At 40.4% G+C, this 15,689-nt stretch overlaps 1 protein-coding gene across 1 annotated transcript in view; it reads right to left on the minus strand.

Annotated features, from left to right (window-relative positions):
- Positions 1–15,689, minus strand: part of ERCC6L (ERCC excision repair 6 like, spindle assembly checkpoint helicase) — a 28,854-nt gene that overhangs the window by 1,771 nt on the left and 11,394 nt on the right. The window contains exon 2 of the mRNA XM_004380145.2: positions 53–2,774. Within this exon, the coding sequence (XP_004380202.2) occupies positions 53–2,774 (2,722 nt within the window). The remainder of the gene's footprint in view (positions 1–52; positions 2,775–15,689) is intronic.

Here is a 15,689-nt window from a genome sequence, read left to right on the forward strand (position 1 = left end):
CTGACTGGGCATACTGTGGTGAAGATGCTAAAGGTTCCTCTTCCGACTTGGCCTCATTTGCTTGAGCATCCTGCAGAGCACTATGGGATGCTGACAAATCATCAGTTATTTCAATAATGGATGTATTCAATTCTGTATTTTTATTTATTGTATGATTAATGGGCCATAGATTGCAGTGATGTAGAATTTCATCATCCTTTAGTTGATCTAGATTTGGCCCAAGATCAGTTTTGATTGATTTGTTAAGTAAATAGTTAAAACTTCCCTGAGGGTTCTCTTGCAATGCCTCCTTTTGTAGAGCCTCATTGTCAGTTGTAAAGCTTTTTGTCATTTCCAATAAAGAATCAGTGCAAATTTCTTCTACACCTCCATACCCTCTGGGTAAAGTCGCCGCAAACTCGGCATCAAAGTTATTTTCATATGTGTGCCTACCATCTTGAAGGACAGAAGTGTTCATCTTTATACTGGAGAGATCTTGTTTCTCGCTGTCTTCAGCCAGATCATCGATGATTACACTTGCCATTTGGAAACTGATATCTTCTTCCTGGGTATGATGAGTAGTTATAAGAGCTGAAGGCCGAAACTGTGGTTTATTTAATTCAGGGCATTTCTTCTTTGTTTGAGAAGGAAACACAGGTTCTCTAGGCCAGGCCCCTTCATTTACTGTTCTTTGTCTTTCCATCAGGAGCTCTGTATTTTGAGACTCTAATTCAACTAGGAATTGAGCTTTTTGAACCCTTTGTTGAATATACTGAGATTCTTCTGTCACATCAAGCTCTTCTTTGACAGCTAGATCATGTGTGTATATCAAATCATGGTCTGAGATTCCAGCTATTCCCAAAGAGTGCAGGTAGGCAATATGTTCGTCCAGTTTCTTATCAGATCTTCTCTGAGCAGCATGCAAAGACTGAAGCTGCTGCTGGGTTGCAGAGTTCTGAAAATCTTCTATTGTAAAGAGCTCTCTTAATTCTTGTTTAGTGAAATATCTGAAAGGGTTCTTCTTATCACCAGTAGTTTGTCTTCTTAATGAGTCCTTGAAAATTTGTCTTCTATATATTTTTTCCTCTACAGTCCCACAAGTGATTAGCCTATAAACCACAACATTTTCTTTTTGTCCAATTCGGTAAACCCTATCCACAGCTTGAGCATCAGTTGCAGGGTTCCAGCTAGGGTCAAAAATGACCACTCGAGTTGCTGCAGTTAATGTTAAACCAACACCACCAACTTGAGTGGTAAGCAGAAAAACAGAGTACTTTTTATTTTGCTGGAATAAATTAATTCTTTTTTCTCGTTCCAAAAGATGAGTAATTGTTCCATCAATTCGCAGTGTCTTAAAGTGTCTATTCTTTAAGACATGTTCAATGAAGTTTAGAATTTGTCTTGATTGAGAAAAGACCAGAGTTTGATGCCCTTCATCCCGCAGTCTCTTAAGTAGGTCCATTAGGAAGATCATTTTTCCAGATTCTTTTATCACTGTATCATCAGTTACTTGATCAATATGGGCCACATCTGAAGACTCTTCTCCCTCATTTTCATTTTGAGAAGAGAATTTGGGACCCCTTAGATTGAGTAAACAACAAGCCCGTGCAGACAGCAACCTAGGATGATCACACAACTTCTTTAAGACACCTAGCTCAGCCAAAGGTGAGCGTGTCTCCATTAACAACTCCTTGATATGATCTAGAGATACAAATTTCCTGTATATTTCTTCTTGTAACGGTACAAGACGTATCCAAATAATTAAGTCATTTTTCCTGGAAAGGGAAGGCATTTCACAAATGGCATCAACATCTGGATTATTTTCACTAAGTCTGATCTCTGGGTTGCTTGACTTTTTCTTCTGTACCTCTTCTTTAGTCCTCCTGAGAAAATAGGGTTTTATGATTGCCATTAAGTTTTCAGATATTTTAAATCCCAAGGCTTTTTCCCCCGGGGTAGCATCCTTCTCTCTTGCTTTAGTAATAGGATTTTCATACTCCATTTTAAAAGTTTTTAATGTCCCTAGTAGGGACCCTTGACAAGCAAAATCAAACAAGGACCACAATTCTTGTAAATTATTCTGGATTGGCGTTCCTGTGAGGAGGATGCGATTCTTTGCAGGGATAGCACGAGCACATATTGCTGACTTGGTGGATGAGGTTTTTATTTTATGTGCTTCATCAAGGATAACATAGTCCCACACGAACTCTTGGCCATTCAAGCTTGAAAGCTGCTGCCAATTATTGATTAACATTTGGTATGTGGTGATAATGACACCATTCCTTTGTTGAATCCGATTGAGGTTTCTGGTACGTTCATCCTTGCTAGGTCCATGAAAGGCTTTGACTCTCATTCCTGGAGTCCACTTGACAAATTCTTTTACCCACGTGCTAATAAGACTAGTTGGCATGATCAGCAGTACATGATTCACAAGTGCAGCATCAAACATACCAGAAAGGAAAGCAATAATTTGAACAGTCTTCCCTAATCCCATATCATCTGCCAAAATACCACCTTTTTTTCCATCCCTATACAGGCTATAAAGGAAAGCTACACCTTCCTTCTGGTGCTCAAATAGTTGGTTGTGCAGTTCTCGATAAAGCAGCAGGCCACAGTTGCACACATCTGTGAATTCATCATCTCCATGTTCTGCCAACTCCTCCAAGGCTTCCTGTATTTTTCTGATTCTGCTCAGCACCTTTGCATTGGGAAAAATGTCCTTTGCCAAATTGAAAAGTTTAAGTGCTTCTTCCAGATCTCCATTCTTAGTGGCTTCTTTGGCCTGTTTCACATACCTGTAAAAAGGTTTTTTTAAAATACAGAAGATTAGAAAGAAAGAAAACAGATCAAACATTCACCCTAAGAACATTTAGAGTTCATTTTGGAATCCAAACTACAGTTTAGCTTTTAATATCCTCAATTCAGGATAGGAAAGATTAGCACAGAAGATGCCAATGAAAGCTGGCCTCACCTAAGACACCAACAAATATCCAACAGACACTGCCAGCAACACCTTCAGGCACCAGTTATGGAAAATAATGTGCAAAGGTTATTGATTCTACAGTATTTTTTAAAATTGCCATCCATAAGAAGTATGGAGTGATGTTATTTATAAAACAAACCTATATGTGTGGGCATGGAAACAGGAAAGATACGTGGGCACTTCTCAGACCTTATTTTTCTGGACCTCTGTGATGGAAGTGACACTACTGATCACTCCCTCCTTAAAATTCCCTCCTTCCACTGGATTCCTATAGACCCTTCTATTTTTCCTCCCACATCAAGGGCCGTTTCTTCTCTTTCCCTTTTTGGACTCCTATTCTTCCTCCCAAAGGGCTCAGTCCTAGGCCATCTTCTCACTCTTTATACTCGTCCTTGGGCTCTCCCAGAGCTTCTACTCCCACTATGTGCTAATGACTCCCAAGTCATTATCTCCACCCCAGGGCTCTTGCCCAAGCTCTAGTCTAGACCCATATCCCAACTGCCTACTGGACATCTCTGCTTGAAAATCTCGTATTTAATCTCAAATTCATTCCAAACTAAATTCATTAACCTCCTCCCAAAAAAGTTGCTTCTCAATCTGTGTGGTAGTAAATGACACAACTATCCACGTAACTACCCAATCTAGAAATCTGAAGATCATTCTTGACCCAAACCCCAAAACCTAAGTCATCTTTGACCCTTCCCCTCTTTTTACTACCCCACCCACCCACACACACACACCCACCCACACACACCCACACACACACACACACACACATATGCAATTAGGTAGTCACCAAGTCCTACTAATTTTATTTCCCAAGTATAACCTAACTGTCTCCTCTCCATCTCCACTGCTACCACTGTGGTCCAAGTTACCATCATCTCAGGCCTGGATAATTGCAACTCCCTACTCAGTAGTCTCCCTGCCTCCTCTCTTGGCCTCCTCCAATACATTCTCTACATAGTAGCCAGTGATATTGTCTTAAAATAATTATAAAAGTAATTATGTCACACCTCTGCTTAAAATTCTATAGTGGTTTACAGTCAATTAATTTTTGACAAGGGTGCCAAAACAGTTCAGTGGGGAAAAGAATACTCTTTTCAACTGGATATCCACATGCAAAAGAATGACATTGTCACTGAATTATAAATGTAAAATTTGTGGAATGGGCAGATGTTTTTATTATGTTTTTATTATAATATTTTATTATATTCTTACCAGAATCAAAGACCTAAATGTAAGAGCTGAAACTATAAAACTCTTACAAGAAAACAGACATAAACCTGCATGAACTTGGATTTGGCAATGGTTTCTTAGATATGATGCCAAAAGCACAAGCAATCAAAGAAAAAAAATAGAAAAATTGGACTTCATCAAAATTAAAAACTTTTGTGCACCAGAGAACATTATCAAGAATATGAAAAGACAATATACAGAATGGGAAAAATATTTGGAAATCATACATCTGATATAGGTTTTATATCCATAATATATTTAAAAACTACAACTCAACAACGAAAAAAAATTAAAAAATGGACAACAGACTTGAATAGACAGTTTTCCAAAGAAGATATACAAATGGCCAATAAGCACATGAAAAGATGCTCAACATCGTTAATCATCAAGGAAATGCAAATCAAAACCACAATGAGATACCACTTCACACCTGCTAGGAAGGCTATAATCAAAAAGTCAGATAAGTGTTTGTGATGATGTGGAGAAATCAGAACTCTCATACACTGCTGGTCCAAATGTAAAATGGTACAGCCACTTTGGAAAACAGTCTGGCAGTTCCTTACAAGATTAAACATAGAAATTACCATATGACCCAGGACTTCAACTCCTAGGTATATACCCAAGGGAAATGAAAATATATGCCCACACAAATACTTGTACACAAATGTTCCTAGGGGTATTATTCACATTAGCCAAAAGGAGAAACTAACCAAATGTCCATCAACTGATGAATGGATAAACAAATTGTGGTATATCGCATACACTGGAATGTTATTCAACCATAAAATGGAATGAAGTACTGATACATGCTACAACATGGATGGCCCTTGAAAACGTTAAGTGAAAGAAGCCAGTCAGAAAAGGTCACATATTATATGATTCCATTTATATTAAATGTCCAGAACAGGTAAATCTATAGACAGAAGGCGCCCTGGTGGTGCAGTGGTTAAGAGCACGGTTGCTAACCAAAAGGTCTGGCAGTTCGAATCCACCAGCCGCTCCTTGGAAACCCTATGGGGCAGTTCTACCCTGTCCTATAGGGTCGCTATGAGTCAGAATCCACTCGAAGGCAACAGGTTTTTTATAGAGACAGAAAGAAAGTAGATAGTGTTTGCCTAGGGCTGGGAGGTTGGGGTGGGGGGAGGGTGGAATGGCTAAAGAGTAAGGAGTTTGTTTTTGTAGTAATGAAAATGTTTTAAAAGCACCAATTGTGGTGATGGTTGCACAACTCTGTGAATATACTAAAAACCATTAAATTGTAGGCTTTAAATGGGTGAGTTGTATGGTATGTGAATTAGACCCCAATAAAGCTGTTAACAACAACAAAAAAATCTCCAGTGGCTGCCCACGGCCTACAAGGAGCTTAGCCTGGCACTCCAAGCCCTCCGTATACAGCCAACAACTGCTAACCCTTCTGGCATTAACTCTTGCCACTTTTCTGACTCAAACATTTTATTATAACCACAGTGAACTACCTATAACCCCTTATACCCATCATGCTACTTTGTGTCCTCTACCCTTAGGCTCACACCCTCCTCTTCCTAGAATGCTCTCATCTCCTTTCACCAGGCTAACCTCACTGAACTCATCCTTTAAGACAGTGATTCTCAAATTTCTGTTCCAGAACATAGAAGGAGAAAATATGTCATTTTTTTATTGCTATTAAACTGTTTCCAAGTTCCTGAACTGGAAACCTGCCCAGTATCCTGGACCCCTGTGAAGTCTGAGGTTCTGTCTAACTCTGGCCAGGCCCCTTCACAGAGACTAAAGTGCTGCTGCTTCTGTGCCCTAGCTCTGGGCCAGAGTCCCCACTCACTAATCAGACACCGACCTTTTAAATGGCAACTATCTGCCTAGACTTCTTACTACCTGCCTAAGATTCCTACTGCTGGGCTCTATTCACCCTCTGGAACCCCCACATTTGCCAGTCTTTCACCTGAACCACAACTGGAGTTCACAGAATTCCTTGGATACCACCACCACTGCTGTCAGCCAAGCCACCTTCTCAGTCCCTGGTCCACCCTAGTTAGCAGGTCTAATGCCACATCTCAGCTTTTCCCTCCACCCAGTCTGTTCCAATAGGTACTAGACTTAGGACAGTATGAGCTTACCTTCTTTCCCTAAATGGGGAATCAGGAAAGAAAATGAAGTCTGCTTTTTACAGCACTGCTCTGGATACCTGGATATTTGCAAGCCTAGAATGCTTTCTGTAACGCAGTTTCATTTAGCCACTTATGACTAATGACTTCCATTTTCCAGGACTTAGAAGGAAAACATATGTCATTTTTATCACTAATGCAATCATGTGTCCATGTATAACACATAGGATCCCAAATTGTCTGGAGAACTTAGCTAACACTTCATTGGCTCAAATATTTTTTTTCCAGAACTGCTCCCCTATTGTCCTTGGACATGGCTGGGGAAAAGCCAGGCCTGCTTGGGAGCCAAGAGGACAAGAAAGGAGTAACCAGTTAGAGAAAGAACCACTCCTTTCAGGCAAGAGAAGGAGAAAAACAGTGCTTGAGTATGGGGGGAAAATATCAATTATTTTTATTTTATCAATTTAATGATGTTTTACAAGGCACTGATATGTGAGGCTCTAATATGTTAAAGAACTATTCAGATGCAAAATTGTCCACCCAGAAGAGAAATTATAATTCCATGGCAAGGGACAATAAAAACAAGGATCTTTACATTTTTATGATTATACCTGAAATTACATGCCCAGAAAATGATTCCCTTTAAGGACTGTTTTAGAGGACATATAGAAAGATTATATATAAACAACTCCTGTAAGAAGTGGACATGACCATTAAGTGTGGATTACAAGTCCTGTCACCTGCAAAACTATCTTTGCATTGGCAGAACTGCCCAGTTGCTAACCTCCTAGGTCCTAACTCCACCTAAAGTTCTTCTCATAAGAAACTCCACCCAAGTAGACATTTAAAATCATCTCTGCCCAAATATTCTGTTTCCCTGGATGCAAACACCTTTCTCAATCATAGTCAACTGACCTCTCCTCAACAATTCCATCTCATCCACCACCCTTCAGAGCTGTTGATACCTTGAGGATCCTTTCCTCTCCACAGAGGGACTTGTTGTTGTTGTTAGGTGCTGTCAAGTTGGTTCCGACTCATAGTGACCCTATGTACAACAGAATGAAACACTGCCCAGTCCTGCACCACCCTCACAATCGTTGCTATGCTTGAGCACATTGTTGAAGCCATGGTGTCAATCCATCTTGTTGAGGATCCTCCTCTTTTTCTCTGACCCTCTACCAAGCATGATATCCTTCTCTAGGGACTGGTCACTCCTGATAACATGTCCAAAGTACACGAGACTAAGTCTCGCCATCATCACTTCCAAGGAGCACACTGGCTGTATTTCTTCCAAGACACACTTGTTCGTTCTTCTGACAGTACATGGTATATTCAATATTCTCCAACACTATAATTCAAAGGCATCAATTCTTCTCTGGTCTTCCTTATTCCTTGTCCAGCTTTTGCATGCATATGAGGCAATTGAAAATATCATGACGGGTCAGGCGCACCTTAGTCCTCAAAGTAACATCTTTGCTTTTTAACACTTTAAATGGGTCTTTTGCAGCAGATTTGCCCAACGCAATACATGGTTTGATTTCCTGACTGCTGCTTCCATGGGAATTGATTGTGGATCCAAATAAAATGAAATTCTAGGCGTCAATCTTTTCTCCATTTATCATGAAGTTGCTTTTTCGTCCAGTTGTGAGGATTTTTGTTATCTTTATGTTGAGGTGTAATCCATACTGAAGCCTTCATCAGTAAGTGCTTCAAGTCCTCCTCACTTTCAGCAAGCAAGTTTGTATCATCTGCATATCGCAGGTTGTTAATAAGTCTTCCTCCAATCCTGATGCCCCATTCTTCTTCACATAGTCCAGCTTCGCAGATTATTTGCTCAGCATACAGATTGAACAAGTATGGTGAAAGGATGCAACCCTGATGCACACCTTTCTTGATTCTAAACCATGCAGTATGCCTTTGTTCTGTTTGAACGACTGCCTCTTGGTCTATGTACAGGCTCCTCATGAGCACAATTAAGTGTTCTGGAAATCCCATTCTTCACAATGTTATCCATAATTTGTTATGATCCACACAGTCAAATGCCTTTGTTTGGTCAATAAAACACAGGTAAACATCTTCCTGGTATTCTCTGCTTTGAGCCAAGATCCATCTGACATCAGCAATCATCTCTCTTGTTCCAAGTCCTCTTCTGAATCCAGCTTGAATTTCTGGCAGTTCCCTGTTGATGTACTGCTGCAACTGCTTTTGAATGATCTTCAGCAAAATTTTACTTGTATGTGATATTAATGATATTGTTCGATAATTTCCATTCTGTTGGATCTCCTTTCTTTAGAATGGGTACAATTATGGATGGCTTCCAGTAGGTTGACCAGGTAGCTGTCTTCCAAATTTCTTGGTATAGACAAGTGAGCACTTCCAGCACTGCATTCCATTTGTTGAAACATCTCAATTGGTATTGCATCAATTCCTGGAGCCTTGTTTTCCACCAATGCCTTCAGTGCAGTTTGGACTTCTTCCTTCAATACCATCAGTTTTTGATCATATGTTACCTCCTGAAATGGCTGAATGTCAACCAATTCTTTTGGATACAGTGACTGTGTATTCTTTCCATCTGCTTTTGATGATTCCTGCATCATTCAATATTTTGCCCATAGAATCCTTCAGTATTGCAACTCAAGGCTTGAATTTTTCTTCAGTTCTTTCAGCTTGAGAAATGCCGAGCGTGGTCTTCCCTTTTGGTTTTCTAAATCTAGGTCTTTGCACATTTCATTATAATATTTTACTTTGTCTTCTCGATCTGCCCTTTGAAATCTTCTGTTCAGCTCTTTTACTTCATCATTTCTTCCATTCACTTTAGCTACTCTATGTTTAAGAGCAAGTTTCAGAGTCTCTTCTGACATCCATTTTGGTCTTTTCTTTCTTTCCTGTCTTTTTAATGATCTTTTGCTTTCTTCATGTATGATGTCGTTGATGTCTTCCAACAACTCGTCTGGTCTTCGGTCATTAGTGTTCAATGAGTCATGTCTATTCTTGAGAAGGTCTCCAAATTCAGGTGGGATATACTCAAAGTTGTATTTTGGCTCTTGTTGACTTGTTTTAATTTTCTTCAGCTTCATCTTGAACTTGCACATGAGCAATTGATCATCTGTTCCACAGTCGGCCCCTGGCCTTGTTTTGACTGATGATATTGAACTTTCCCATCATCTCTTTCCACAGATGTAGTCGATTTGATTCCTGTGTTTTCCATCCAGTGAGGTTCACATGTATAGTCACCATTTATGTTGTTGAAAAAACGTATTTGCAGTGAAGTTGTTGGTCTTGCAAAATTCTATCATGATATCTCTGGTGTTATTTCTATCACCAAGGCCATATTTTCCAACTACAAATCCTTCTACTTCATTTCCAACTTTCACGTTCCAATCACCAGTAATTATCAATGCATCTTGATTGCATGTTTGATCAATTTCAGATTCAGAAGTTGGTAAAAATTTTCAATTTCCTCATCTTTGGCATTAGTAGTTGGTACATAAACTTGAATCATAGTTGTATTAACTGGTCTTCCTTGCACGTGTATCGATATTATCCTATCACTGACAGCATTGTACTTCAGAATAGATCTTGAAGTGTTCTTTTTGACAATGAACACAACATCATTCCTCTTCAATTTGTCATTCCCAGATAGTAGACCATATGAGTGCCTGATTCAAAAATACCAGTCCATTTCAGCTCACTAAAGTCTAGGATGTTGATCTTTATGTGTTCCGTTTCATTTTTGACATTTTCCAATTTTCCTAGATTCATACATTTCATGTTCCAATTATTAATGGATGCTTGCAACTGTTTCTTCTCATTTTGAGTCGTGTCACATTAGCAAACGAAGGTCCCGAAAGCTTGACTCCATTCACGTCATTAAGGTCGACTCTACTTTGAGGAGACAGCTCTTCCCCAGTCACATTTTGAGTGCCTTCCAACCTGAGGGGCTCATATTCCAGCACTATATCAGACAGCGTTCTGCTGCTATTCGTAAGGTTTTCATTGGCCAATTTTTTCAGAAGTAGACTGCCAGTTCCTTCTTCCTAGTCTGTCTTAGTCTGGAAGCTCAGCTGAAACCTGTCCACCAAGGGTGATCCTGCTGGTATTTGAAATACCAGTGGCAAAGCTTCCAGTATCACAGCAACATGTAAGCCACCACAGTATGACAAACTGAAAGGCACATGGCTTAAATGCTGAAAAGTTCTCCTACCTGGAGAAACCAATCAGCCATACTATACCTATGCCCCAAAGAGCTCAGCCCAGCCAAACACAGCAGTGTTTGCAAATCAGCAGCAGAAAAGGTGCAGAAGCTTAAGTTGCAAAAGACAAACACCAGATCTTCCTTCATCTGGAAGGCCCTTTGGAACATTCCCTACAATGTTCTTTTTGGAATGTGACAGGATATGGAAATAAATGTAAAAACCCTGACCCAATAAAAATTAGAACCAGGATTTGTTTATTTGTTTCACATGCAAAGCAATCAGAAGATGCTCTTTGTTCTCTCGCCTGGACACCTGGCACTGGGACTCTATTGGGGTGATGCAGCCTGGTCATGCTAATCTCAGCATATGAGTCAGGTTATCGCTGACTTTCTCACAACCAGGACTCAGTTTCCCTATCCTGTTCCAGCTCCCTGATAATCAGGTCCCTGACATATTTCTATGTACATAGTCCCCTTGTCAAGGTGCATATAGACATATCAGACACAATTGATATGTCCCTTGAGTCTCATATAGCCAGTAAAACTTGTGGCTAACATAAACATTGCAGGTGACCTGAATGCCAGTATTGGAAAAACGTCCATTAAAACGTAAGTTGTTGAAAACCTAGCCTGGGAAGATTGCTCCCATTTGGCCTCACTTCTAGGGATGGTCGTTTTAATCAAGGTGGGAAACATTTTATCATAATCATTTATAAATATAAACTTAATATTATTAAGTAGCATCTTCTGGGATAAGTTAGAGGAGAATATGGTTCACATTTCAAACAGCAGGTATTAATGATTATTTAACAATTAGCCTTTCCATGCTTAGCCCTATTTGTGAGATGACATCTAAGAGTCAAAAAAGAAAAACTACTGCTTTATTCATAATAGTCCAGAAACAGCCCAGGTGTCCAGCAACAGGAAAATGGATCAACAATCTGTGGTGTATTCATGCAATAGACTACTACTCAGTAATAAAAAAAAACTGAACTGCTACATGTGTGAATATATGTATGAATCTCAAAAAATCATGCTGAGCAAAAGAAGTCAGGCAAAAAAGTAGAAACAGTATTTCACTTATATGAAGTTCTGGCAAAACTGATCTATGGAAGGACAGGAATTATTGAAAAAATGGTGGCTTAGTCAGACACTCCACGCTGTCCCTCTACAGCAAAGACCCAAGAAACCAAGTGAAACAGACACAGAGGGAAATCCTGGAACCCTGAGCATCAAATGAAAGGATAAAGAACTAGACTGAACACTGATTGGAAGAAGAAACTGACTGAAAACAATGAACAAGAAGAGACTGAGTGGAAGGGCCCTGCTAGCTGGCTCGGCACAGCATGGCCATCTTGAGACAGGCGGCAGCAATCACGGGTGAGGAGCACAGAAGGCAACTTCACAGAATTCCCAGCAGGACACAGAGTAACTGTGTAGATACATCCGGAGTGAAAAAGGTCTCGATTGCTGGCTGCAGCCAACGGGAAGAGCCCAGGCACCCTCTCCCGGTGACCAGAGGAGCACGCTCCTCCTCCCCCCAACTCTACTGATGATTAGCAGCATAAACCTTCCCATTCCTGCAGCCCCGAATGCCAGGGACCAAGATACAAGTCCCCCTTCCCTTCCCAGCCCCGACTGTCCTTCAAATACACTGACGAAATTGGGACATTTCCACATAAACAGAAATTAGGGGAATGTGTAAAAACCAGACCAACCTTACAAGAAATACTAAAAGGAGTCCTTTGCACAGAGAACCAGCAACGTCAGACGAGAACCTAAGATTAAGACATATAACAACATCACCCGGAAACCAATCCAGATAAAGAATTTTTTCAAAAATAAAGCTATAAGCCTGAAAATAGGAAACCAGAAACATCAATCTGTAAATGACAACAACTTCAAAACAAACAGAGAGAATAACTGGTGTAGTTTGGAAACACTGGTGGCATAGTGGCTAAGAGCTACAGCTGCTAACCAAAAGGTCAGCAGTTTGAATCCACCAGGTGCTCCATATGGGGCAGTTCCACTCTGTCCTATAGGGTCACTGTGAGTCTGAATCAACTCGACGGCAACAGGTTTGTTTCTTTGGTTTTAATTGGTGTAGTTCTGTGAACTTCATATGGAGAGGAAGTCAAGGCAATATCAAGATAGAACACTGTTTTAAATTTAGGAAGATAAAACTAAATTTCAGATAAAAGTAATTTGTGTCCCCCAAAAATGTGTGTCAACTTGGCTAGGCCATGATTCCCAGTATTGTGTAACTGTCTACCATTTTGTCATCTGATGTGATTTTCCTACATGTTGTAAATCCCACCTCTATGATGTTAATGAAGCGGGATTAGTGGCAGTTATGTTAATGAGGTAGAACTCAGTCTATCCGATTAGGTTGTGTTTTAAGTCAATCTCTTTTGAGATATAAAAGAGAGAAGCGAGAAGAGAGACACGAGGACCTCATACCACCAAGAAAGTAGAGCCAGGCATGCACGTCCTTTGGACCAGGGGTCCCTGTGCTGAGAAGCTCCTAGAGTGGGGGAAGATTGATGACAAGGACCTTTCCCCAGAGCTATCAAAGAGAAAAAGCCTTCCCCTGGAGCTTGCACCCTGAATTTGGACTTTTAGCCTCCTAGACCGTGAGAGAATAAATTTCTCTTTGTTAAAGCCATCCACTTGTGGTATTTCTGTTATAGCAGCACTAGATGACTAAGACACAGAGTAACCACAAAGAATATTAATAAACCTTCTCACCAAAATAATAGAAAGAAGAAAATCATAAAGATTCAGTAAACACAAAATCAACAGCAACAAAGGAAATGAAAAGAAAATCCATAAACAAAAAGTACTCAGCACAGAAAAGTATATGGACAAAGAAATCATCAGCACCACAAAAAAAGCACAACAAAATGACAGCAGTAAATTCATACCTATTAATAATTACACTGAGTGTAAATGGATTAAATGCACCAGTCGAGACAGAGAGTGGCAGAATGGATAAGAACACATGACCCATCAATATGCTGCTTACAAGAGACACACCTTAAACACAAAGATAAAAATAAGCTAAAAATCAAAAGATGGAAAAAATACATCAAGCAAATGGCAACCAAAAAAAGAGCAGGAGTGGCAATATTAATCTCTGGTAAAATAAACTTTAAAGAAAAAACCAGCATAAAGAGACAAGGAAGGGCATTATATAATGATTAAAGGATCAGTCCAACAAGAGGACATAATCATAATAAATATCCATGGACCAAATGAAAAAGCTCCAAAACACAGAAAACAAACTTTAAAAGAATTGAAGAGAAACAGGCAACCCCACAGTAATAGTAGAAGACTTTAACGCACCACTTTCAATGAAGGACAGAACAACTAGAAAAAAAATCAACAAGATACAGAAGATGTAAACACCACAATCAACCAACTTGATCTCATAGACATAGAACATTCCACCCAACAACAGCACAGCACACATTCTTTGCCAGCACACATGGATCATTTTCTGGAATACACCATGTTAGACCACAAAGCAAGCCTCAACAAATTCAAAAACACTGAAATAACACAAAGCATTTTCTTGGATCATAACACTATAAAATTAGAAATCAATAACAGGAAGAATAAGGGAAAAAATCAAATTCATGGAAACTGAATAACACCCTGCTTAAAAACCACTGGGTAGGAGACTTCCAGGCAATATGGCACTATAGTCAGAAGCACCATGCCGTCCCTCCACAGCAAAGATCAGAAAAACTAAGTCAAACAGAGTCACACATCAATTCTGAAATCCTAACCATCAAATGAAGAGATAAAGAACTCAGCCAAGCACCAAATGGAATAAGAAACTGACCGAGAACAGAGCACGAGGAAAGATACATGCAGAGGTCCCCTATCAGCTACTGCAGCATAGATCTGCCATCTTGGACTCCTATCAGAGATCAGCGTACAGGAGGTACGAGAAAGCAGCTTCATGGGGCTTCCAGCAGGAGACAGAACAACCAGAAACACATGATATAGGCTTTCCCACCCCCCACCCTTCTTCACCCCCACTTAGCCTCCTCTACTTCCTGCAGCCACAGTCTATTGGCCGGGAAGCATGAACTTTCCCCCAGTGCCGCTTGGATTCCACCCGCCTGCACTGGCCAGCTCCCTGAGTGCCATTTTTTGGCTACTGGTGTTGCTTTTTTCTGCTTCTTTAGATTTCTTCCTTTCCTCTCACCACCTCCCCTCCTTTCTCTCAAATACTTGGCTCCGTGCACCATCTTTGCTTCTTCCTGAAACGATGGTGAAACACCTCTCAACTGTGAAACTGCTTCCCGGCCTGTGTCGCCATGCTGGTGGGACCCCTGGGGCTTTTTTGTTTGTGTGTTTGCTCTGATTTGTCTGTTTGTTTTCTTTTCCTTTTCTTGGCTTGGGAGCCCCTTCTAGCCAGGCAGTACCACGCAGCTTGGAAGCTACTCCCTTACTCTGCGCAAAAGCATAGGGACATGCCTGGGGGCATTTCTTTTTTGTTTTTGTTTTTGTTTTTTTTTTTCATTTCTTTGTTTAGTTTCCTTCTCTCTTATTGCCTTTTTGTCTTTCTTCATTTCCAGTTTCTCAACTTATTCATTTTTTTCTTTTTTTTTTCATTTTTGTTTTACCATATTTCTCAGTCTCTCATCTCTCCACGCCAATAGCAAGCTCCCTTAGCACTCTTTTTTGTTTGTGTGTATGTTTTTGGCTCCTGTTCCTCTCTCCTATCTCTCATCTTTCCCATACCCATCTTAGCTCCACACATCACAATCTACCCCCTCCTTCCTGCCTATCTGCGCCGTGCACTGAACATCACACTCCCAAGCAGCACAGGCACGGCCTACTGGAACCTGCCCTGCACTGATTCCCAGTCCGCACGGTCAGCCCCGGTACGTGCCACAAACAACCCATCCCATCAACTCCCCTTCAGCTGGACCTGCCCTACTGTACCATACCTGAGTCACTGACCCTGCCTACTGGAGAAGGGGGTGAAAAGTATCACACCCACAGAGGAGCAAACAACAAAGAACGCACAGCCCGCCTGCTCAGACATAACCAAATAAAACAAAAAAGCAGGACTAAACAAACAAACCTACAATCAATAAACAAGGAAAATAACCACTGAATGCCCCGAAGACAGCAGACAATATCAAAACATTTACAAAAACAGGACAGGATGGTTCCA

The sequence above is a fragment of the Trichechus manatus genome, unplaced genomic scaffold (assembly GCF_000243295.1).
Source record: "Trichechus manatus latirostris isolate Lorelei unplaced genomic scaffold, TriManLat1.0 scaffold00070, whole genome shotgun sequence".
Classification (NCBI taxonomy): domain Eukaryota; kingdom Metazoa; phylum Chordata; class Mammalia; order Sirenia; family Trichechidae; genus Trichechus; species Trichechus manatus.